The 24,418-nt window shown below is 35.7% G+C and overlaps 1 protein-coding gene across 1 annotated transcript; it reads right to left on the minus strand.

The window, feature by feature from the left end:
* Window positions 1-622: 622 nt before the first annotated feature.
* LOC140139353 (uncharacterized) lies at window positions 623-23,621 on the minus strand. The gene is made up of 4 exons (XM_072161131.1): window positions 23,456-23,621; window positions 4,936-5,000; window positions 4,294-4,439; window positions 623-2,469 (listed from the first exon to the last, which is right to left on the minus strand). The coding sequence occupies exons 2-4, from the start codon at window positions 4,976-4,978 to the stop codon at window positions 2,233-2,235; spliced, it is 426 nt and encodes a 141-aa protein (XP_072017232.1). The 5' UTR covers window positions 4,979-5,000; window positions 23,456-23,621; the 3' UTR covers window positions 623-2,232.
* Window positions 23,622-24,418: the final 797 nt, after the last annotated feature.

Below are 24,418 nucleotides of genomic sequence, written 5' to 3' on the forward strand. Positions count from 1 at the left end.
TATAACATTGTGTCACCTAACATTTAAAAAATATTTTCTGGCAACTTTGTGTTCCCTTTAAAAATGTTATGAAAATGTGTTGTGCTTGCTTGGTACATAACATCTTCTTGCTAAACTTGACAGATATAATGCAATATACATAACTCCCAGTAATATACAAACCATTCAAAATATAAACATATAAATACAATTGTAAAAAGATTGCATACAAATGTATCAAGGTAACATGTAGAAAAAATCACCATATGTCACCATCCACCACAAAAAGGCTGTAATGCTGACGTTTTCATATTTTGAGATACTTTATAAGTGGACATTTTGTGGGAGAGCGTGGCGCAATGATTAGGGTACTTTAGTGCATGAGGTCTCGGTTCGATTCCGGTGGTGGCGATTTGCTGGGATATTGACTTGGGAAAAAAAAAATCTGAAATTAATTGGCAACTTCTGTTGATTAAATTCAGACTTCCGCTCTCCCCATGGTTCATTTAGAATTGGGTAAATGAATCATGAAAGTACTCTGTCCTTCGGAGGGGACGTTAAGCCGTCGGTCCTGTGTACAGATAGCCATACCTGTACATGTATCTACGCAGCCAGTTTCAAAAGAGTAGGGTGTTAACCCTGACTGTTCCCAACCCGTCCCGGTATTCAAATGGACCCCAATGGAAATAAGCTTCAAAAGAGGCTTTCTTGGGTTATCCAGGGTTGTCAAAACCCAAACAAATCAAATTAAAAAAAAATCATTTTCATGGTACATTAATTTCAAAATTTTAAACAAGTGAAATTGTTAAAAATCGGCAAAACGCAAAAATAACCACATAAGTTATACAGTACTGGACAGGTCAATTCTCCACAAAATATGCTTTACAATGATATTATGTCCCTCAGTGATGCTTGTTTGGAAGGTAGTAAAAAATCAGTAAAAAAGTTGAGGAATCCTTTGGGTTGTTTTTTTGAGAAGTTTACTCACCATATATCTCAAAACAAGTTCTGCCACATCAGGCCCTACAGTCCATTTGTGGAGGATGGCCACATGTCTATTGCTAATAGAAATACTAAACTATAGCACATTCAACCCCATCGTGGAATGAGATTCAGTGCAAAATTACTGAGATTTGGATTGGTTACTGAAATGATGATATCATATCATTAACCAATCAGTTGCTCCGTAAGATACGAAGTAGTCCCCATGGGGTTAACTGAAGGCCCAATCACCAGATCTGTGTTCAAATTATCCCACCTAATCCCACTTTTGCCTCATTGTAACCAAAACTGAAATTTGCCAACAGTTTATGTAAATTGGTTAAAAACTGTGCCAAATTATAAAATATATGATATAATATAATGGGATTTAGGAATACTAATGGGCCCAATTTTTAACAAAATAAAATTGGTATAGAAATGGTTCCACATTGTTTTTACCACAGACTATAAATAATAGTATCAACAGTCAAAGTCCCAGTGCATTCCCTGCATTGTATGCTGTGAATTTTCGCATTTTCGTGAGGGCCGATTGTTCGATTGTGCCATGTCTAACAATCACACCAGCGTTGAATGCCTTCGCGTATATGCGATAGAGCTTCGTGTGCCTTCACGATTACGCGATAGACCATAAAAATACGCGGTAAGTGCGTAGCAGTTTTGCCTTCGCATTTTATGGAACAATCGGCCCTCATTATCAATGCTGAGACTTTAACTGCTTGTATGCTGTCTGTTATCTTTTTCATCCATGGTTTCACACAGCCATGACGTTAGTGGGGAGGGGGCTAGCATGTTCTGGCTGATTGGACCTTTAATTAAGTAAACATCTCAAAAAAAGTAACTAACCCCCTTAAATAATGGCCATTATTAAAAAGGGGCTATTGTATTTAATACAAATCTATAAAATGCGTTGGAAGCAGAATTTATTTCTGCGCATTTTGACACCTCATTTGATACAATAGCCCAGAAAACAATAAAACACCGGTCAATTTAATATTGTGAGGTCCAGATTTGAAAGTTGCACTTACATACAACACAAAAACACTCAGATTTTGGGTTACATTGATTTAAATGTACGCTGCGATGTCAATATTTAGTCATTTGCTACAAATGAGGTGTCAAAATGTGCAGAAATAAATTCTGCTTCCAACGCATGTTACAGATTTGTAATACAATAGCCACTTTTTGAATAATGGCCATTAGTTACTTTTTTTTAGATGTTTATATCCCAGGGTTTATATAAAAAATATTAACTTATTGAAACACTACCAGCATGGCAAATACCAATGTCAGAAAGACCGCCATGAAGTTAATCTTAGATGTACCGGCACTGTTACATTTATCATCATAGCAGAAATAGCCACATATTTTAAGGTATCCACCTTGCGCATCTTCAAACTTGATGCAGCCATTACCGGTGTCGGCTGCACATTTACGCTCCAGAGAGACCAGGAAACTGCCTGTATTATCTCCAAGGAATGCTGGGTATTTCTGTTGGGAAGAGATAATGTTTAGAAATTCATATCATTGCAAATATATATTGTTAATTTAAAGCAGTTATCCAGCTTGCAGGGCATGCATGGGAGCAATCAATACTAATATGTACAATTTTGTGCACTCCTAAAGACCCCCTATTTTTTGCCCATTTGCCCTCCCCCTGCCCAAAAAGGAAGCGCTTGATGACATGTAGGCCCTCTGTGGATAAAATTCCATAAGACAAAAACAAAAAGAACATGTTTTTTTTTTTATTCACGTACAAGACAAACCGTTTTTTTTTTCAATAAACAAACTGAATTACGTTATAAGTCAAAATGAAGTGACTAATTCTACTTTAAGGTAATTCCTCAAAACCAAAGGGCACTACAGGTCAAATTATTAAAGAACTATTTTGATTGGTTACATAGAGGGGTATATATTGTATTGAGCCAATCAGAGATGTGGTAAGAATAATCAGTAGGGCTGAAGGAGAAAATTGCTAAAAGATCTAAAAGTTGTATTTGGATTGGTTACTCAGATGATTATAATTATCATATGTGACCCATCGGCACAACTGAGCCCTGAAGTCGCCAATCATCATTTTTGAGATATTCAACCAAAATATTCTGCTTGAAATTAGCTTTAAAATGATGTATATCATGTCTGTAGTACTTGACATTTAAGTAGTGAAAAATCAATAAAACAGTCAATAAATCCTTTGTTTCCTATTGTTTATTGTTAAGTTCAATGGAGCATATCTCAATAGTGGCACTGGCGACATCCGGGCTCAGTTGTGCCGAGGGTCACATATCATTCATTAACCAATCAGTTGCTCCGTAAGATAAGTAGGCCCAATCAGCAGATTTGTGTTCAAATTATCCCACCTAATCCCACTTTTGCCTCATTGTAGTCAAAACTGAAATTGGCCAAGTTTTTTCCCCAAAAGACCCCCCTTCTCCTAAAGAACTCATATTTCCCCTAAAGAGTCCTTCTTATCCCCAAGCAAGTTTTAAGAAAAGCACCCCTTTTTCCATTTCGCGGTCATTAAATTTTCGCCTACAAGCTAGTGTTTGAAAAATACCCCTTTTCATTGAATTTTAGAATGATCATGCATACATATTGTCAATGACCGACACCACCAGGAATTTCTTACCACACAGACACTAGGATCCACAACATGCTCATTGCTCATCTATCAGGGCACAGTTCTTTAACCCCAATACCTTTGCACATTCATAGAATGACCTTTGAAAATTTGAGTACAAAAACTCATACTCTGCAACGTGAGGTCAAATTTTGCACTATGATTGTTTATTTGAGGTTGTTGAACTATCTCCTGTACATGTAAGTGTCTGCATCATGTCATAATCAAATGGATCCTTTATACATCTTGGATTTTAAGTGTCACATTAATATGGAATACCTTAAAAACTCGATAGTTAGCATATGTGCTTACCATCGAGCGCTTTTGAAAACATGAAATTGTACCAAAGACCAGCGCTTTCCGAATTGAGCTAATGGGGTTGAGACACACATTAGCAGGTTTACTTGTTCTTATATATCCGAGCAATATATATGCCCTTTAACTTTTTATAGTGTCTATTTTGTTTCATGAAGAGATATTACCAAGTTTCAATACGGGGCAAAAAAATCCGATGTAATTATGACAATGATAAATGAAAATGTACCTATGTGTATCGATGATTTGCTCAAAACCCTTTTATTTACACTTTGCATGTTTGCATGTTTTAAAAGCGCTCGATAGTAAGCACATATGCTATGGTATTTTATGGTAGTGTGACATCAAATTCTGAAATCTTGGAATAGCCAATTTCTTACCGCACACACTTGATCTCCTGTACATGTTTGTGTCTGCATCATGTCGTAATCAAATGGATCCTTACATCTGGGATTGTTAACTGGAGCTCCTTGGCTGATGTTATAGATGCAGTTGTAGCAATCCAGTGCTTCAACTTCACTGAAAGCTTTAGAAAAGGTGAGATTTGAAAAAAAAGAAGAGAAGAATTTTGAAGAGTACAAACTAGTGGAGATGAGTAGACCAATTAGTAGTGGGGTGGCCCCCAGCTTTGAGCCGGCTGCTTCAGATTGTCAGTGTCTGTAAAATTATGTCTAATCAACTAGGCCCTTGGTTGGCAATTTCGTATACCAGAGGTCCTGGGTTCAATTCCCAGGCGGGGTCACTTTTCCTATTTCCTCCTTTAATCATTGCTAGACAGCAAAACTAATAAAATCGTATATCATAGTTTGCTTATTCCTGTCGAAAAAAGCCACAGTTTTTCATACCCTGTATAGAATTTAGGAATGGTTATAGTGCCTACTTGAGCAATGTTCACATGACAAAAAATGAACTTGGGAATGCATCTCTGGTACAAGATTTCACACTCCTAAATTTGAGGTCAAATTTTGAGCCTTGCTCTTTATATGGGGTTAATGAACCATGACATTGGATATGAGACTTACCTATAACAAGGAGGAAAGTGCTTGCAGCAAGAAGGTACTTCATCTTCGTATATCAGAATATTATGCTGTGTAAAGAAACAGACAAACAACTTCTAATTGAATTTTAATAAATATGTGACCTGTCATGGCAAAAGTTGAGCGATTTCCATAAAAATGTTATCACATACATATAATGTCCTTTTTTTATTTTGAGCCAGACAAATGAGGTAAAATAAAGAAAATTGCTATTTCATTACCTAGCCGGGACACCGGCTAGGTCTTGTGATGCTATCGGATCTTTCTTTCTTCTTCTGGCAACAAAGCGTGACATTTTGCGTGACTTGCCACGTTACGCCCTAGCTCTCTTATGCTTTGACAGATTTCAACCATACTTGAGCCAAATGACCACTGGACTAGGCCAAACCCTTACATTTGACTTTAACCTGACTGTGACCTTTGACCTTGACCTTATGGCCAAAAATGTTGATTTCACAAAAAATGCTTCTCTTTCCACAAATTACATGCAATGATCATGTGACTCATGCATATGAATCAACATGTGGCAGTGCTTAAAACTTATTTTAAAACATTGAGGTCAAAGGTCATTAAGGGGTCATTTCCGGTAAAAGTCTGAAAAATTTGAAAAAATATTCAAAAAATAACTGTCTTTACAAATTACATAGCAGAGAGTCGCCATTAGCACACATGCATCGCTACTAGCCAGGGTCTTTAGGATGCCTACAGTTCTGGGGTCAAAGGTCATTAAGGGGTTACTTCCGGTCAAAAACCAAAATTATCAAAAATGTTCAAAAAAAATTTATCTCAAAATGTAAACAGACCAGAGTAACATAAACCTCATATATGCATTAGTGTTACCCAATGTATGCACGGTATTTTTATTTTTTTTTGGTCAAAGGTCATTTAGACTTCATTTTCGGTTTTAAGCTAAATAACTTCAAGAATTTTTATCTCCATAACTAAGCATAGTAGATTTTTTTAATTTAAACTGTAACAATGCATTTTCGCGGTGTATATGAGGTTTTTTTTATATTGGGGTAAAACGTCATTAAGGAGGTCAAAACGTCAAATTTGCAAAAAAAAATTTAAAATTACGGAACAGTAGCTGTATCTCAGCCTATGGAAGACAGATAAAGCCCCTACATGCTAAAGTGAAGCACCATTATTGGTGTGAGATGTCCATAATAGCCGGTCAAAGGTCAGACTTTAAGTTAAGACTGCCATTTCCGGCCCCGGCTAGGTCCAGATCTGTAACCAGATCTAGTTGAGTTTGTATTTAAGTTTTTCAACTTAGAAGTATGCTCTAAACTTCAATATGGTACTTTCAGGGGGCACGCAGGATTACTCAAAGTGGGAAATTTTACAAATTGTTACAAGCCGACGACGGATGTCGGCTTGTTCTGTCTCTTCTCAATTCTTTCTTCTTTCTTACCTAGCAGGACACCGCTAGGTCTTAATGATGCTATCGGATCTTTCTTTCTGCTTCTTTCTTCTGGCAACAAATTTCAAAATGCTTCTTCTCCTACATGTTACATCCTACAATGACGTCACTTGCACATATGCATCGGCTATATCCAGTGTCTATAGGCTATTCACAAATTTGAGATCAAAGGTCATTAAGGGGTCATTTCCGGTATAAAACCAAATATCTTCAAACTGCTTCTTCTCCTACATGTTACATCCTACAATGACGGCACTTGCACATATGCATCGGCTATATCCAGTGCCTATAAATTATTCACAGAATTTGGGTCAAAGGTCATTAAGGGGGTCATTTCCGGTCTGAAAGCTAAAAATATTCAAAAAATCACTGTTTTTACAAATTACATAGCAGATTGTTGTCATTAGCACACATGCATTGCTACCAACCAGGATCGTTGGGGTGTCTACAGTTTTGGGGTCAAAGGTCATTAAGGGGTCGCTTCCAGTCAAAAACCAAAAATCATCAAATATGTTCATTTTTAAAAATCTCAAAACCTAACCAGACCAGAGTTGCATAAACTTCATATATGCATTAGTGCTACCCGATGTGTGCACAGTATTTTTATTTTTTTGGTCAAAGGTCATTTAGACGTCATTTCCGGTTTTAAGCTAAATAAGTTCAAGAATTTTTATCTCCATAACTAAGCATAGTAGATTTTTTTAATTTAAACTGTAACAATGCATTTACGTGGTGTATATGAGGTTTTTTTTGTATTGGGGTCAAAGGTCATTAAGGAGGTCAAAACGTCAAATTTGCAAAAAATGTTTAAAATTACGGAAAAGTAACTGTATCTCAGCCTATGGAAGACGGATAAAGCCCCTACATGCTACAGTGATGCACCATTAATGGTATGAGATGTCCATAAACTTTAAGACTGGCATTTCCGGCTCCGGCTAGGTCCAGATCTGTAACCAGATCTAGTTACCTAGCCGGGACACCGGCTAGGTCTTGTGATGCTATCGGATCTTTCTTCTTCTTCTTCTTCTTTCTTCTGGCAACAAATTTCAAAATGCTTCTTCTCCTACATGTTACATCCTACAATGACGTCACTTGCACATATGCATCGGCTATATCCAGTGTCTATAGGATATTCACAAATTTGGGGTCAAAAGGTCATTAAGGGGTCATTTCCGGTATAAAACCAAATATCTTCAAAATGCTTCTTCTCCTACATGTTACATCCTACAATGACGTCACTTGCACATATGCATCGGCTATATCCAGTGCCTATAAATTATTCACAGAATTTGGGTCAAAGGTCATTAAGGGGTCATTTCCGGTCTGAAAGCTAAAAATATTCAAAAAATCACTGTCTTTACAAATTACATAGCAGAGTGTTGTCATTAGCACACATGCATTGCTACCAACCAGGGTCTTTGGGGTGTCTACAGTTTCGGGGTCAAAAGGTCATTAAGGGGTCGCTTCGGTCAAAAACCAAAAATCATCAAATATGTTCATTTTTTTTATATCTCTAAACGTAACCATACCATAGTGACATAAATTTCATATATGCATTAGTGTTACCCGATGTATGCACGGTATTTTTTTTTTTTTGTTCAAAGGTCATTTAGACGTTATTTTCGGTTTTAAGCTAAGTAACTTCAAGAATTTTTATCTCCATAACTAAGCATAGTAGATTTTTTTAATTTAAACTGTAACAATACATTTTCTCGGTGTATATGAGGGTTTTTTATATTGGGGTCAAAGGTCATTAAGGAGGTCAAAACGTCAAATTTGCAAAAAAATGTTTAAAATTACGGAAAAGTAGTTGTATCTCAGCCTATTAAAGACGGATTAAGCCCCTACATGCTACAGCGATGCACCATTAATGGTGTGAGATGTCCATAATAGCCGGTCAAAGGTCAAACTTTAAGTTAAGACTGACATTTCCGGCCCGGCTAGGTCCAGATCTGTAACCAGATCTAGTTCTTTCTTTCTTCTGGCAACCAATCAACTGCATCTAGCTTCGTAAAGGATTGACAGATTTCAACCAAAGTTGACCCAAATGACCACTGGGCTAGGCCAAACCTTCCATTTGACTTTGACCTCGCTGTGACCTTTGACCTAGCTATAATGGTCAAAAATGTGATTTCACAAAAATGCTACTCCTTCCACAAATTTCATGCAATGATCATGTGACTCATGCATATGAATCAACATGTGGCAGTGCTTAAAACTTCCTAAAAAGAATTGAGGTCAAAGGTCATTAAGGGGGTCATTTCCGGTCTGAAAGCTAAAAATATTCAAAAAATCACTGTCTTTACAAAATATATAGCAGAGAGTCGCCATTAGCACACATGCATTGCTACTAGCCAGGGTCTTTAGGATGCCTACAGGTTTGGGGTCAAAGGTCATTAAGGGGTTACTTCCGGTCAAAAACCAAAAATGTTCAAAAAATTTTTATCTCAAAATGTAAACAGACCAGAATAATATAACCAACATACATGAATTAGTGTTCCCTGATGTATGCATGGTATTTTTTATTTTGGGGGTCAAAGGTCATTAAGGGGTCACTTCCTGTTTTTAGCTGAATAACTTCAAGAATTTTTATCTCAAGAACTGAACATGTTAGAATTTTTAATTAAAATTGAAACAATGCATTTTGTCGGTGTACATAAGGTTTTTTTTACATTGAGGTCAAAGGTCATTAAAGGGGTCAAAAGGTCAATCAAAAATTTTCAAAAATCAAAATCCATGTATAAGTTCCGATTAAGCTGAAATTCACCAGGAATATTTCTTATGACATCCTAAGCACAGTGCAAGAGCAGTTGACCCCATCCGTAACCCAGGGGACAAGTTATAGGGGACAAATTGCGGCTTGTATTCAGCGTCTGTTGACTCTAGTTCTTTCTTTCTTCTGGCAACTCGTGACATTTTATGCGTGACTTGCCACGTTTACGCCCTAGCTCTCTTATGCTTCGACAGATTTCAACCATACTTGAGCCAAATGACCACTGGACTAGGCCAAACCTTACATTTGACTTTGACCTGACTGTGACCTTTGACCTTGACCTTATGGTCAAAAATGTTGATTTCACAAAAATGCTACTCCTTCCACAAATTACATGCAATGATCATGTGACTCATGCATATGAATCAACATGTGGCAGTGCTTAAAACTTCCTAAAAAGAATTGAGGTCAAAGGTCATTAAGGGGTCATTTCCGGTCAAAATCTGAAAAATTTGTAAAAAAAAAAAAAAAAATCACTGTCTGTACAAATTACATAGCAGAGAGTCGCCATTAACACACATGCATTGCTATTAGCCAGGGTCTTTAGGATGCCTACAGTTTTGGGGTCAAAGGTCATTAAGGGGTTACTTCCGGTCAAAAACCAAAATTATCAAAAATGTTCAAAAAATTTTTATCTCAAAATGTAAACAGACCAGAATAATATAACCAACATACATGAATAAGTGTTCCCTGATGTATGCATGGTATTTTTATTTTGGGGGTCAAAGGTCATTAAGGGGTCACTTCCTGTTTTTAGCTGAATAACTTCAAGAATTTTTATCTCAAGAACTAAACATGTTAGAATTTTTTAATTAAAATTGGAACAATGCATTTTGTCGGTGTACATAAGGTTTTTTTTTCATTGAGGTCAAAGGTCATTAAAGGGGTCAAAATGTCAATCAAAATTTTCAAAAAATCAAAATCCATGTATAAGTTCCGATTAAGCTGAAATTCACCAGGAATATTTCTTATGACCTCCTTAGCACAATGCAAGAGCAGTTGACCCCAGCCGTAACCCAGGGGTCAAGTTATAGGGGTCAAATTGCGGCTTGTATCAGCGTCTGTTGACTCTAGTTTTGTATTGTATCTTTAAAAGTAATGATAAGTATATAAAAGTATACATTTTCAGAAAGTAAATGATGCAAGGAATCCAACTAGCACAGGGGATTCCTGCAAAAATGAGCAGTTTTTGACAAAAGCGCCAAATTTGATTTTCCATGCCAATTTTTTTCGGGCCACCATAATAACTTGTAACCCTAAATATCCAAATTGATGAAAATTGCATATTTATGTTGTAATGACACAAAACAAAATTGGTTTTCTCAAATTTTTGATTTTTTTAAAATCAAAAACGAATTAGTGCTGTATTTTTCTTGAATCAGGAATAATGAATGCAGGACTTCAAATCAACCATTTGATGGTAAGGCCAAAAAAAAAAAGTTGTTTGTTTGTCCTCCACTGCCCGCTCCTCAGTTTAAGGCCTGACCAATTTTTTTTTTTTAATAAATAAAAAGATTTGGAGTATCTCTGGACCTAGCTAGAGCTAAATGCTAGGATCTTTCAAGGTTGAAAATAAAAAGATTTGTGTCTTCAATATGCAAAGTTATAATTTGTGTTCATGTCATATCTATTATTACTATGACATGAACACAAACTATATAACTTTGCATATTTAAGAAACAAAATGTTGTTGTCACCATGAATGATTGTAGCTTTTCGCTCTAGCTAGGTCCAGGAATATGCCAAATCCGAAAAAAAAAATTTAAAAAAAAAAAATCTGCCCGCCTGCACCTCCTCTTTCAAAGCTGTGGAGGACAAACAAACAATTTTTTTTTTTTGCCTAATTGACGATGATGATTATCTATATTGAAAATAATGAGATGTAACTGTGTAACCATGGTAATCCACTTTGAGTGCATTGTGTAAGTGGGTTTATTGGGCTATTCCAGTTGAAATCTATACCTCTTATGGAAGACATGACCTTAATCTCCCACAGAGGAGGTGTAGATTTCAAATGGAGTTGCCTATTTAGGTATACTTAAAACCCCACTTGAAATTTGGACTCTTTTGGAAGATTAAGGTCATGTGTTCCTTAGGGGGGAGTATGGATTTAAACTGGAATAGCCCATTTAGGCTAAGCTTATACCGTATTATCAGTAATCATGATAATAAGGCTTTATTCTGCGTATTTTGGCTTCGCTACCTGGAGCCTACCTCATTCGATACAATACAACTTTATTAGGCCAAAAAAAATATATTGTTGTGTTGCCCTCAAGTGGGAAAATGGGAAAGTTGGGTCGGACGGTCGGATTTCTTTTCTTTTTCAAACCTTCAGTTTTTTTAAAAATCCCCTCAAATATTAAATAATGTTTCTTCAATTAGGAAACATTTGTCAATTTTGACTTCTTTATACCTGTTAGACATCAGTTAAAGACTAGTCTTTCAATAAAATATTAATTTGAAGTGAAAAACATTGATTTTTTGAACAAATCTGTAAAAATCATCATTAAAAAAAATGACGACCCTGATTTTTCAGGATTTAGGGTCGGGCGGTTGAGGGCAACACAACAATTTTTTTTTTTTTTTTGCCTTAAATAGCAATTTGAATAAGAAAGAGAACTTTTCAAAATTTGCATTGACTTTTCCTTAAATCACGCAGATTGATCGCAGCGGAGTGAGCGTTCATCCATTAGGCTTTAATTGACCCTGTATCAAAAAAGTAGCAGAAATCGCCTTGAAGGAGGAAATATCTAAAGGTGTCACTTTTGAAACTTGACCATTTGTCATTCACATGAGTATAGCTTAGTGGAATTATACCGTATAATATATGAAAGTACACAGAACAAAATTCTCCATCTATTGACTAATTTATTTTGCAATTTAGAGTTCCATTTTTCTCAATTTACGATAATTATTGGCAAAGTTCTGTCAAATAAAAAGAAAAAGCGTCGTTGTATTAACAGAAACCAATGCAAAGTATACTTATTTGTCAAATTTGATCCCTATCCTATTAGGGAGTGTTCAGAAATACTTTGGTGGGGGGCTGGTAAAAAGGGAGGGGGGGCCAAAAAAGTTTTGGACCTTAAAAGAGGGGGGACCAAAAAGTTTTAGGTGGTAGGAAAGGGGGGGACAAAAAAGTTTTCCGCCTTAAAACCCAAAATTTTTGCGCGCTTCGCGCGCATTGACACCATCTATATCACCTTTAACACGGGCAAGTTTTGGTTTTGAAAAAATGATGGCACTTAGAGTACACATGTCTATTAATTAATATAACATTAAAGATGATCTACACACTTCAGTTTACTATTTCTCATTGCAAAATTAATGGTTAGATTTACCATAGGGCAGCCTGGGTGGGTACAGGGCAGGTGTCACATTCTTAGGGATCAAAACTGATGCCTGTGTACATTTGCGTGATTTTGACCAAATTAATCTCATATTTGACCATTTTTAGCTTTTTGCATAAATTAGTTCAATTGTAACAATATTTGACCATTCAAGCTTCAATATGGCCAAATTGTTTGCGCGGTTCACGTGCATTAAGTACGTTAATGGGGGGGGGGGGGGGCAAAAAAGTTTTGTCTGTCAAAAGAGGGGGGGCACAAAAGTTTAGCGGTCCATCGAGGAGGGGTCCAAAAAGTTTTCGAGCGGAAAATTTGAGGAAGACCAGCCCCCCCCCTACCAAGGTATTAATGAACACTCCCTTAGTTGCCTTTGTGTGTTAGCAACAGGGTACATGCATTGTACATGTATGCACACATTACTATACATTGGAGAACACAATGACCTGCTCTCACAAAATGAGCATAATGTTGATATTAAATTGACCATTCATTTCAATTGTTCTAATTTTAGCCCATTTTAGTATTAAACTTGCAATTTTTGTTGCTGGTGGTATCGGACATAATTTATATTGCATAATACTACTATTGCAATATGGTTTTAAACAAGTTACTGGTATGGTACAGGTAACAAAAAGAGGTAAATTGGAGAAAAATTTTTTTGTCTGTTTACATCCCCCATAAGTTGGTAAACAATATTTCGGGCGGGCCAGTTAGCGGTATGATTGGGAAATGTTGCCTCTTGATTCAGTGGTCCTGGTACACCCTGCCTTAAATGGGCATGAGGGTAAAATAAAAAGGAGAAAAAAATAAAAAAATTTTTGCTTCAATAAATTTGACATCATGCGTGGGGAAAGTCTTCCATCAAATTTTATCTGATAGGATCGCCTCATATCTCCTGAATAATGAACTTCTCGACTCAAGCACACAAAAAGCCTTCTTGAAAGGCATAAACGGTTGCATAGAACACTCATTTGTCATGAATGAACTCATAGCCCACGCGAGAAACAAAAAGAAGACTATCCATGTCACCTTTTTTGACTTAGCGGACGCTTTTGGCTCTGTGGAGCACAACCTAATTAACTATACTCTCGAAAGAAATGGTATACCGGACACTATCTGCCAATATGTTGAAAACTTATACTGTAGACTGAATGGGACTGTGAAAGGTCCAGGGTGGGTACCGCCCCCTTTCCATTCCGCCGAGGAGTTTTTCAGGGTGATCCCCTGTCCCCCATAATATTCTTACTTGTTTTCAACCCAATCATTCAACATCTGAAAACGATGGAAGATATTTATGGCTATGACTTGGATGGTTGTCGTTACATAACTCTCCCATTTGCTGATGATTTTTGTCTCATAACATCTGACAAAAGAAGACACCAAAAGATCATGACTGAAATCAATGATATAACCAAGTCCATGAATCTCACCCTCAAACCCGTCAAATGTAAATCTATCTCAATCTGTTCTGGCAAATCTTCAGCTTGCACCTTCAATCTAGGAGATGTCACTCTAAAATCTCTCAAAGACTCCCCAGAAAAATTCCGCGGCAGTAACATAACTTTCAAAGGTAAATCGAAGGATATTCATGAACTTGTCGAGATAAAATTGAAAAGCATGTCTGAAAACATCAACTCATGCTCCATCCGCGATGAGTTCAAATTGAAGGTCTATGTCCAATATGCTATGCCATCTGTAAGATATATGTTAACTGTGCATGAACTTACTGACACCCAATTGGAATCATTAGATCATATGCATACTAATACTGTTAAATCTTTCTTGGGCCTCCCATCTAAAGGTCCAACCCGGCCTTCATACATAGTCCTGAAGGGCTAGCTTTCCCAATTTCAGATATTTACTTGGAATCCCATACGTCAGCTTACGCCCGTTGCATGATTAAGGCTGACGATCGCGGTGCATGCCCTCAAGTGCAAAATGGATAGGGAGTCAAATTGGAAAAGGAAGAAAGTGAGATACGGTATAAAAACGCTGGGACGATAAATATTCTGAGGCCCAAGAACAATGTGTCAACGTCGGTGAGGTCAAAGAAGGTGAAAATATCAAGTGGCTTGACTTAAAACAGAAAGTCAAAGACCTCATTGACGCTGATCGCATTATGTTCTGGAGGGAGTATATCAAACCTCTGATCCAACAAGGTAATCTCCTCAAACTCATGGAGGCTGAAGGAGCGGATCTTACATGGCGTTCTCAATTATTTTTGATCTTCCAAGAAATGTTTTATCGTTCATGATGCGTGCATCAATTGACTATCTGCCCACATTTTGCAATCTCAAAACCTGGGGCAAACGATCAAGCACTAATTGCAATTTATGCGGAAACAAACAAACTCTCATGCATGTTCTTAACTCCTGTTCTGTTTCTTTAAACCAAGGCAGATTTACCTGGCGCCACGATTCCATACTGCACCGTATCCTGAGACAACTGAAACTCATCTTGTCCACTTCACCTGATGTTAAAATATTCTCCGACTTGCCTGGGTTCACAACAACAGGAGGGACCCTCCCAGTCAACATTGTCATTTCCAAACTACGTCCCGATATTGTCATGGTCAATGAAAAACAGAAATCTATCCACTTGATTGAGTTAACTGTGCCATTTGAACAAAATATCTCTAGTGCACATGCGCGTATGAGTATGAGAACTTAGTTTCTGATATTGTTGACAATGGCTATGCATGCAACATCACCTGCATCGAAATCGGATCCCGTGGGTTGGTTACCCCTGAAACCAAAGAGCGTTTGGTTACTATATTTTCTTTTGGTAAGTCAAAACCACCGAGATCTTTGCCAAAAGACCTCAGCAAAATTTCCTGTTGACCAGCTACACTATTTGGAATGCCCGCCATGATCCTTCCTGGGGCACTGCTGATCAACCCCACCTCCAGCTTTAATCTTCTTTGGCACTCGTCCAGTTTATAGTTTTTTCGTTGTTTCGCGTCGTTGCATGCATAGCCCTGCATAGTTGATGACTTTTGTCTACCAACTTGTCCTGGGCGTAAGTCCAGTCTTTGTCTTTCATTACTTTCTTTGTTTGTCTGTTTTGCTGAATAAAGATTGATGATATATATATAAACAAGAATAACTCATTTTGTTCACTTACAATAATACCTTGGTTTAATGACCCAGAAGTAAAAATCACAAGATTTGAAAAGGACTCCCTACATAGAAATTTTTACACATCTTTAATTTTCACCCTTTTTATGTTTGAAAGCTTGACACTAATTAAGTAAAAAAAAAAAATGTTTCAGGCAACAAAAAAAATTGTTCTATGGGCCCGACAAATGAAAGCCACCATGGAGCTTGATATAAACCTCCATGAAATAAAAAAATAAAATAAGTCTATGATATAAAATAAAATGAAGCCAACTGAACCCAAATTAAAATTTTTTTTACAGATTTTGGTGATTTTTAAGGTCATTTGCAAAAGAAAAAAAGGCCTGACGCTGATCGACCTACCGACCCTACTTGAAAGGTCCACCCACCAGTAGAACTGGGCTTTTTTGTTGTTGACTAATTTGAAATCAGTGGAATTAAAAACAAGCAAAAAATATCAGTTCAAAACTGTTCGGAAAATGTATTGCATAAAATTAGTTCAACCACTTTAAGGAAATAATTGGAAGTCACCAGTCATGGTAGCTTACGGTCACTGCCAGTGTGCTACACACTATGCATGACAATATAGGACCTTGACCTTTTTATTTTCACTTAATGAACAACACAGTGAATGAACAATATAGAAGGTATAGAGGCCGTCAGCCTTTCGCCATCTTGTGGGTACAAATGGTTTGTGTGTTCATGCGTCGGACACTACGCGCAGGGCGCAGCTTGCCACGCAGCTGTTATCGCGCATTAACGCGGTGATTTTGCTGTTCACGCATGGAGATCGAACGACCATCACAGCGTGTACCCACAAGATGGCGGCATATGACGTCACGCTGACGGCCTCTATTTAACTAGAGCAACGAATTAATATGGAGAGTGGTTGTATTAGTTTTGTAGTTTAGGCCCTTCGCACTTGATTATTAGTTTCCTGTTGAAGATTTTGAAAAAGGGACGAGGTGACTTTTAATTATTAATTATCTTTTGTTTTCTTTATTTAGTGTGAAATATTACAAGCAACTATTGACACGTTTTGACTAGAGCGGGCATTTAATTATTTCACAACAATATTTGATTCTATAAATAAGTGAAGGTGGAGTTGTACTCTTTGTTCATTCATCATTATTGTTGATATTATTAATGTCAGAAAATGGCAAGTAGAAGTAGTTGAAAGTTATTTTAAAGGAGAAAATTAAAAATAAAAATAAAATAATTATTTTGAGATTTTCAATTTTGGATGCGGGCGGTAAACAGGAAACTAATAATCAAGTGCGAAGGGCCTTATATAACATCCATAGCCTAGGGAGGGGGCAATTGTCAGGAGCCTAGTTTTCCACCAAAATTCACCCCAATCAGGACCAGTATAAAATACCAAATTTGTGCGTGCATAGCCTGCACATTGCACCTATCATTTTTTTTGCCCCCTCCCCCAAAAAGCTGGCTCAGTGGCCCAGCCAGCACTTTTTCAAAGAAAGGGTGGGCAAGGTGCAAACCAACTTTTAAGGGGGGGAACTTTGACGAAAATGGTCAAACTCAAAAATTTATTTATTTATTTATTTCCAGAACCATCTCTGCAAATAAGTGATCCTTAACGTCAAAAGATGGGTTGAAATGACAACCCTAGCCTAGGATAGACATGATCACATTTTGAACATGTGAGGGCGGGCTTCATTAAGCTTACTTGTGATCCAAGATCCTGTCAGGAGCCTAGCCTAGGGCCTGGGCTAATCATGTCGAAGAGTACCCTTAAAAGCGGGCTTAAAAGCCCTAGCAGAAATTCTATACAGCAAGAAGTGTATCAAAAGTGTATCAAAGTGTATTAAAACTGTATCAAACAGCAATTTAATACAGTTTTGATATACAAAGGGTGTATTGAAAATGTAGCAACTGAAAATATAAGGTATCAAAACTGTATCAAATACCACCTAACTGTATCAAAAATGTATCAAAAGTGTATCAAATTTGAACTTAGTTAATTTTGGCCATGCTTGTGGTGTATCAAAAGTGTATCAAATTGAACTTTGCAGTTTTTCAGTGTATGTAAAGTGTATCAAAGTGAACTTTTGGTGCTAGATGTATATCAAAAGTGTATCAAATTGGACTTAGTCAAATTCTGGCTGCATACAGTGTATCAAAAGTGTATTAAATTGGACTTTGCCTGTTTTTTTAGTGTATGTAAAGTGTATCAAATTGAACTTAGTTAATTTTTGGTGTCTAGAGGTATATCAAAAGTGTATCAAATTGGACTTAGTCAAATTCTGGCTGCATACAGTATATCAAAAGTGTATTAAATGGGACTTTGCCTGTTTTACGGTGTCCACCGAGTATTAAATTGGACTTAGTTTATTTTGGGTGGCTAGAGGTATATCAAAAGTGTATCAAATTGGGCTTTCATAAACTGACCTTTTGTAGTGTATCAAAACTGTATCAATAACTGATCACATGTCTAGATAATGACTCATCATTTTCAAATTTGCCCATGTGGCATGTATGCAGTTAACACCAGGATTTGCATTTGGAAATGTACTGTATTTTAGAGCAAATTATGGTGTTTTATTTATCATGATGACGATACAAACATGCTTGTAGACTGCACATTAGGTTACAATGTAGTTGTAATCAGGGACTGTGATTAAAGAGGAAATATCTGACTTTGTTCTGATAAGGTAAGCTTACTATATATTATATATAGGGCCTCAATGTATATGTATTAAGCATGAATATAGCACATGCCTGTATAGTAGATGTTATTGGTAGCCTTTTTGTCTCTTTATTGAGGGTAACAACTTCAGTGACAAGCACTGCATTCCAAGCAGGCCTTCTGATGTATGTATGTTCCATTTTGGTTGGGTTTTGCTTTTTTTTTGCAAGACTTTCTCACACATTTATCCTATTGCGTTGTAATTTTGAACGTTGATAGGGAAAGTGCATTGAGCTGCTCCGTGATGGGTGCTAGAGGTCAGCATTAGCAGTAGAGGGCAGTGTTGAATTTGAGCTTGATTAGACTAATTTCAAAATTTGACCTTTGACCCCTTCACTTTGGGGTCATTAATGTTTGCAAATATGTTTAGATCATGTACGGATAATTCTTGTTGAATTTGAGCTTGATTGGACCAATTTTGAAATTTGAAAAACTGTATCAAAAGTGTATAAAAAACTGTATCAAAACTGTATCAAAACTGTATCAAAACTGTATAAAAAACTGTATCAAAAGTGTATCAAAAACTATCAAAAGTGTATCAAAAACTATCAAAAGTGTATCAAAAAACTATATCAAAGGTGTATCAAATGGCATGTATCAAAAATAGGGCGGTCCAGCTGGCCAGCATTAGAATTGGAACGCTGATTTGATACAGTGACATATTTGATACACTTTTGATATAATTATGTAAAAATGTGTATAAAATGAAAGGATAAGAATTTCAATGCTAATTTGATACAGTTTAAATTGGCACGCTGATTTCATACAGTGACATATTTGATACACTTTTGATATAATTATGTATGAAATGTGTATGAAATGAAAGGATCAAAATTTCAACGCTAATTTGATACAGTTTAAATTGGAACGCTGATTTGATACAGTAACATATTCGATACACTTTTGATATAAATTATGTATGAAATGTGTATGAAATGAAAGGAAAAAATTTCAACGCTAATTTGATACAGTTTAAATTGGAACCCTGATTTGATACAGTTACATATTTCATACACTTTTGATATAATTATGTATGAAATGTGTATGAAATGAAAGGATAAAATTTGAACGCTAATTTGATACAGTTTAAATTGGAACGCTGATTTGATACAGTTACATATTTCATACACTTTTGATATAATTATGTATGAAATGTGTATGAAATGAAAGGATAAAAATTTCAACGCTAATTTGATACAGTTTAAATTGGAACCCTCATTTGATACAGTAACATATTCTATACACTTTTGATATAAATTATGTATGAAATGTGTATGAAATGAAAGGATAAAAATTTGAACGCTAATTTGATACAGTTTAAATTGGAACCCTGATTTGATACAGTAACATATTCGATACACTTTTGATATAAATTATGTATGAAATGTGTATGAAATGAAAGGATAAAAATTTCAATGCTAATTTGATACAGTTTAAATTGGAACCCTGATTTGATACAGTTACATATTTCATACACTTTTGATATAATTATGTATGAAATGTGTATGAAATGAAAGGATAAAATTTGAACGCTAATTTGATACAGTTTAAATTGGAACGCTGATTTGATACAGTTACATATTTCATACACTTTTGATATAATTATGTATGAAATGTGTATGAAATGAAAGGATAAAAATGTCAACGCTAATTTGATACAGTTTAAATTGGAACCCTGATTTGATACAGTTACATATTTCGATACACTTTTGATATAAATTATGTATGAAATGTGTATGAAATGAAAGGATAAAATTTGAACATAAATTTGATACAGTTTAAATTGGAACCCTCATTTGATACAGTAACATATTCGATACACTTTTGATATAAATTATGTATGAAATGTGTATGAAATGAAAGGATAAAAATTTGAACGCTAATTTGATACAGTTTAAATTGGAACCCTGATTTGATACAGTAACATATTCGATACACTTTTGATATAAATTATGTATGAAATGTGTATGAAATGAAAGGATAAAAATTTCAACGCTAATTTGATACAGTTTAAATTGGAACCCTGATTTGATACAGTTACATATTTCATACACTTTTGATATAATTATGTATGAAATGTGTATGAAATGAAAGGATAAAATTTGAACGCTAATTTGATACAGTTTAAATTGGAACGCTGATTTGATACAGTTACATATTTCATACACTTTTGATATAATGTATGAAATATGTATGAAATGAAAGGATAAAAATTTGAACGCTAATTTGATACAGTTTAAATTGGAACCCTGATTTGATACAGTAACATATTCGATACACTTTTGATATAAATTATGTATGAAATGTGTATGAAATGAAAGGATAAAAATTTCAACGCTAATTTGATACAGTTTAAATTGGAACCCTGATTTGATACAGTTACATATTTCATACACTTTTGATATAATTATGTATGAAATGTGTATGAAATGAAAGGATAAAAATTTCAATGCTAATTTGATACAGTTTAAATTGGAACCCTGATTTGATACAGTTACATATTCGATCGATACACTTTTGATATAATTATGTATGAAATATGTATGAAATGAAAGGATAAAAATTTGAACATAAAATTTGATACAGTTTAAATTGGAACCCTCATTTGATACAGTAACATATTCGATACACTTTTGATATAAATTATGTATGAAATGTGTATGAAATGAAAGGATAAAAATTTGAACATAAATTTGATACAGTTTAAATTGGAACCCTCATATTTGATACAGTAACATATTCGATACACTTTTGATATAAATTATGTATGAAATGTGTATGAAATGAAAGGATAAAAATTTGAATGCAAATTTGATACAGTTTAAATTGGAACCCTCATTTGATACAGTAACATATTCAATACACTTTTGATATAAATTATGTATGAAATGTGTATGAAATGAAAGGATAAAAATTTCAACGAAAATTTGATAGTTTAAATTGGAACCCTCATTTGATACAGTAACATATTCGATACACTTTTGATATAAATTATGTATGAAATGTGTATGAAATGAAAGGATAAAAATTTGAACGCTAATTTGATACAGTTTAAATTGGAACCTGATCAGTGTTCGATTTACCACCTGCATACCTGCACCAGTGCATGTAACATTCCCTCTGTGCATGCAGCTTTTCACTACCTGCCTGCACGTGTGCATGTACGATTTTAGCACTAGCGATATGACAAGGCAATATACAAAAGTAAACAAGCAGTCAGTCCGATTTGGAAAAACCCAATCTATTTTTAGCGCAATATCCTGACTTCATTAGAAGGGCTGGCGCAAATCGCGCAATTGACAATTCCCGATACCCCTATCACGTGAGAACTGTCACTTTCTTTCATTGACTTCCCTAGTCTCCTACACAGCCAGTTTGCGTTGGTCTGATACTTGTCGATCCTAACGAACATTCGAGATAACCACATACAGTCTGGTCCGAGACTATGACTTCTCTTAGAAGGGCTAGCGTTGTGATGTCATCCACCAATTCCCGATACCCTCGCACATGTAGAAGCTGTCATTTTCATTTCATTGAAAAAAAAGAACCGGAATTTAAACCGTGGGAAATATTTGTTTACGTACGGAAAATAATCATAATAATGTCCAGCAAAAAAGGAAAATAGGAAATAGCTCAAAAAACACTTGCATCATTCTGGAAATCGTGCACCTTGTTGGCGACTAGTTCTAGAACAGATGAAGCCACAGCATCCAGTGTTTTGGCTAAGAAATCGGCGAGTGATCGGCATAAAAATGACAATGACAGTGGAGCCGGGAATATTAATTACAAGCTTAACTGACAATGATCGTGATTCAATGTGATTTTATGTTTGCTTTAATTTTGGTGCATGCACACTTTTTGCTGTGCATGTAGAAATTTTGGGCTACATGCACCAGTGTAGGTAGGAAAAAATTTGTAAATCGGACACTGAACCTGATTTGATACAGTAACATATTCAATACACTTTTGATATAAATTATGAATGAAATGATGTGTATGAAATGAAAGGATAAAAATTTCAATGCTAATTTGATACAGTTTAAATTGGAACCCTCATTTGATACAGTAACATATTCGATACACTTTTGATATAAATTATGTATGAAATGTGTATGAAATGAAAGGATAAAATTTGAACGCTAATTTGATACAGTTTAAATTGGAACCCTGATTTGATACAGTTACTTATTTGATACACTTTTGATATAATTATGTATCAAATATGTATGAAATGAAAGGATACATTTCATTTGATACTTTTTTGATACATTATCTTGGCATTTGATACACTTTTGATATGTATAAAATGTGTATGGTATGCAATGTTAATTTGATACAGTTTTGATACATAAAAGTGTATGAAATGAGGGTTCCAATTCAAAGCCTTTTATTTCATACATTTTTCATACGTATCAAAAGTGGTGTATCAAAAGTGTATCAAATTTCAGCCAGGGTATAGGTACCCCTTTTCTTAAGATGGTGTCTATGCCAGCAGGTCAATGATTCAACCCTTTTTTCAACGTTTTTGTGACAAGCATGCAAACCAAATAATATCCCAAGTGAACCCCCATCAGACATCACATTCCAGGGTCGGATCCAGGAATTTTTGATAAAGGGGCGCCTTTTGGTCGACGACGAAAAAAAATGTGTTAAAGGGGTTACCCCTCTAAAACTCAACGGTTTTGGCCCATTGTTTGCTGTTCATGGCGAATTTGTTCCTTTTTTTAAATTTCTTACAATTTTGTATTTTTAAGTTACCGCGCCCTTTGCTAGTCAAAAAATAGAGGGGGCGCGCGCCGGCTGCGCCCCCCCCTAAATCCGCCCCTGCATTCACATGTACTCCTATAGAGATACTAACTAGGCCACACTGTACTGACACTGTCACTACATGCAACACTTTTTTTTTTTTTTTTTTTTAAAATCACTAGGGCTAGGCCTATCGAATTCTAGGTCAGTGCCAACCCTAGTTTTATAATAATGTTCAACTAAGTTAGTATTATAGTGTTGAGCTGAAAATGCTGCATGCTGTACATGTGTAGGCTACTGGCAGCGCTTCTGTCATATGCTTGCACCTGGGCCCCTAGCCTTCCTGTATACATGCTGCACCCGCTAGGTCTAGGACCTCGAGCTCGGACTACTTACCTTCAAAATATTGGTTTAAAAGCTACTCGGTGGATATTCTTCAGACAGTGTTATCACAGATTGACGGTAAATAACTTCCTTCACCTGCACTTTCAAACAGTATTTCAGAATATGCTCTGGTTGTTCTTTCAAAACATAATAATAATAGACCATGCAGACGATAAGAACCGTGACTGTGCTGAAAATGATTATTTTATTAGTGTTAGTCTCCTCCGCAGACAGTTTGGTTGTATTTCATGGTGTGGAGGGAGCGGGACCAAACTGGCTGCTGTGGAGACTACTGCAAAGGCGGAAAAGGTAAAAGCATGGTAAAAGTTACATAAGGCCGTGTAAAATTAATATTTTGGTTCTCGTCCCTCCTCCTCAATTTCTGGGATTTGTCAGATTTTTTTTTTTTTATAGATTTTTCAATTTCTTTAGACTTTGGAATGATTTATGAAATCTTCATACATATAAATAAGTTTATTAGAGAACAAGCATCACTTCCAAGTCTTTTTGTGGTAGGGTAACTTGGGGCAAATTGGGACACAGGGTAATTTGGGACAGTGATTTCGGAAATACTTTTATACCTTAAAATAGTCACATTTTGCCCATTTTTGCAACAAAATAACTTTAATATAATGTCTATTTATATTTCAAACCGTTTAAAAGTACCATTCTTAATTAAACAGGAACTTCTGAGGGCCGTAAGCTTAACACATCAAAATAAGTAGGGTACCTGCAGGTAATATGGGACCATTAAGGACGTTTAGCTTATTTGCATAAAAACTAAAGAAGATATGCCCACAAGAGATTGTTATGATGAACAACCTTTCCTTTAAGATTAATAAAACAGGCAATGTTACCTTGTTTTTATGTTTGTTTAGACGCTATGACGTCAAAATGACGTCATCGTCAAGTGTCCCATATTACCTGCATGTGCAGGTAATATGGGACACTGTGTTATCTCTATGGTGAAAATCA

This window comes from Amphiura filiformis, chromosome 18, assembly GCF_039555335.1.
Source record: "Amphiura filiformis chromosome 18, Afil_fr2py, whole genome shotgun sequence".
NCBI lineage: Eukaryota > Metazoa > Echinodermata > Ophiuroidea > Amphilepidida > Amphiuridae > Amphiura > Amphiura filiformis.

Excerpts from the sequence above, each read along its gene's own strand:
- LOC140139353 (XM_072161131.1), bottom strand. The coding sequence starts at position 4,978 with ATGAAGTACCTTCTTGCTGCAAGCACTTTCCTCCTTGTTATAG. Across the intron at positions 4,440-4,935 it reads CACTTTCCTCCTTGTTATAG|CTTTCAGTGAAGTTGAAGCA; the intron begins GTAAGTCTCATA and ends CCTTTTCTAAAG. Across the intron at positions 2,470-4,293 it reads CAGGAGATCAAGTGTGTGCG|AAATACCCAGCATTCCTTGG; the intron begins GTAAGAAATTGG and ends TCTTCCCAACAG.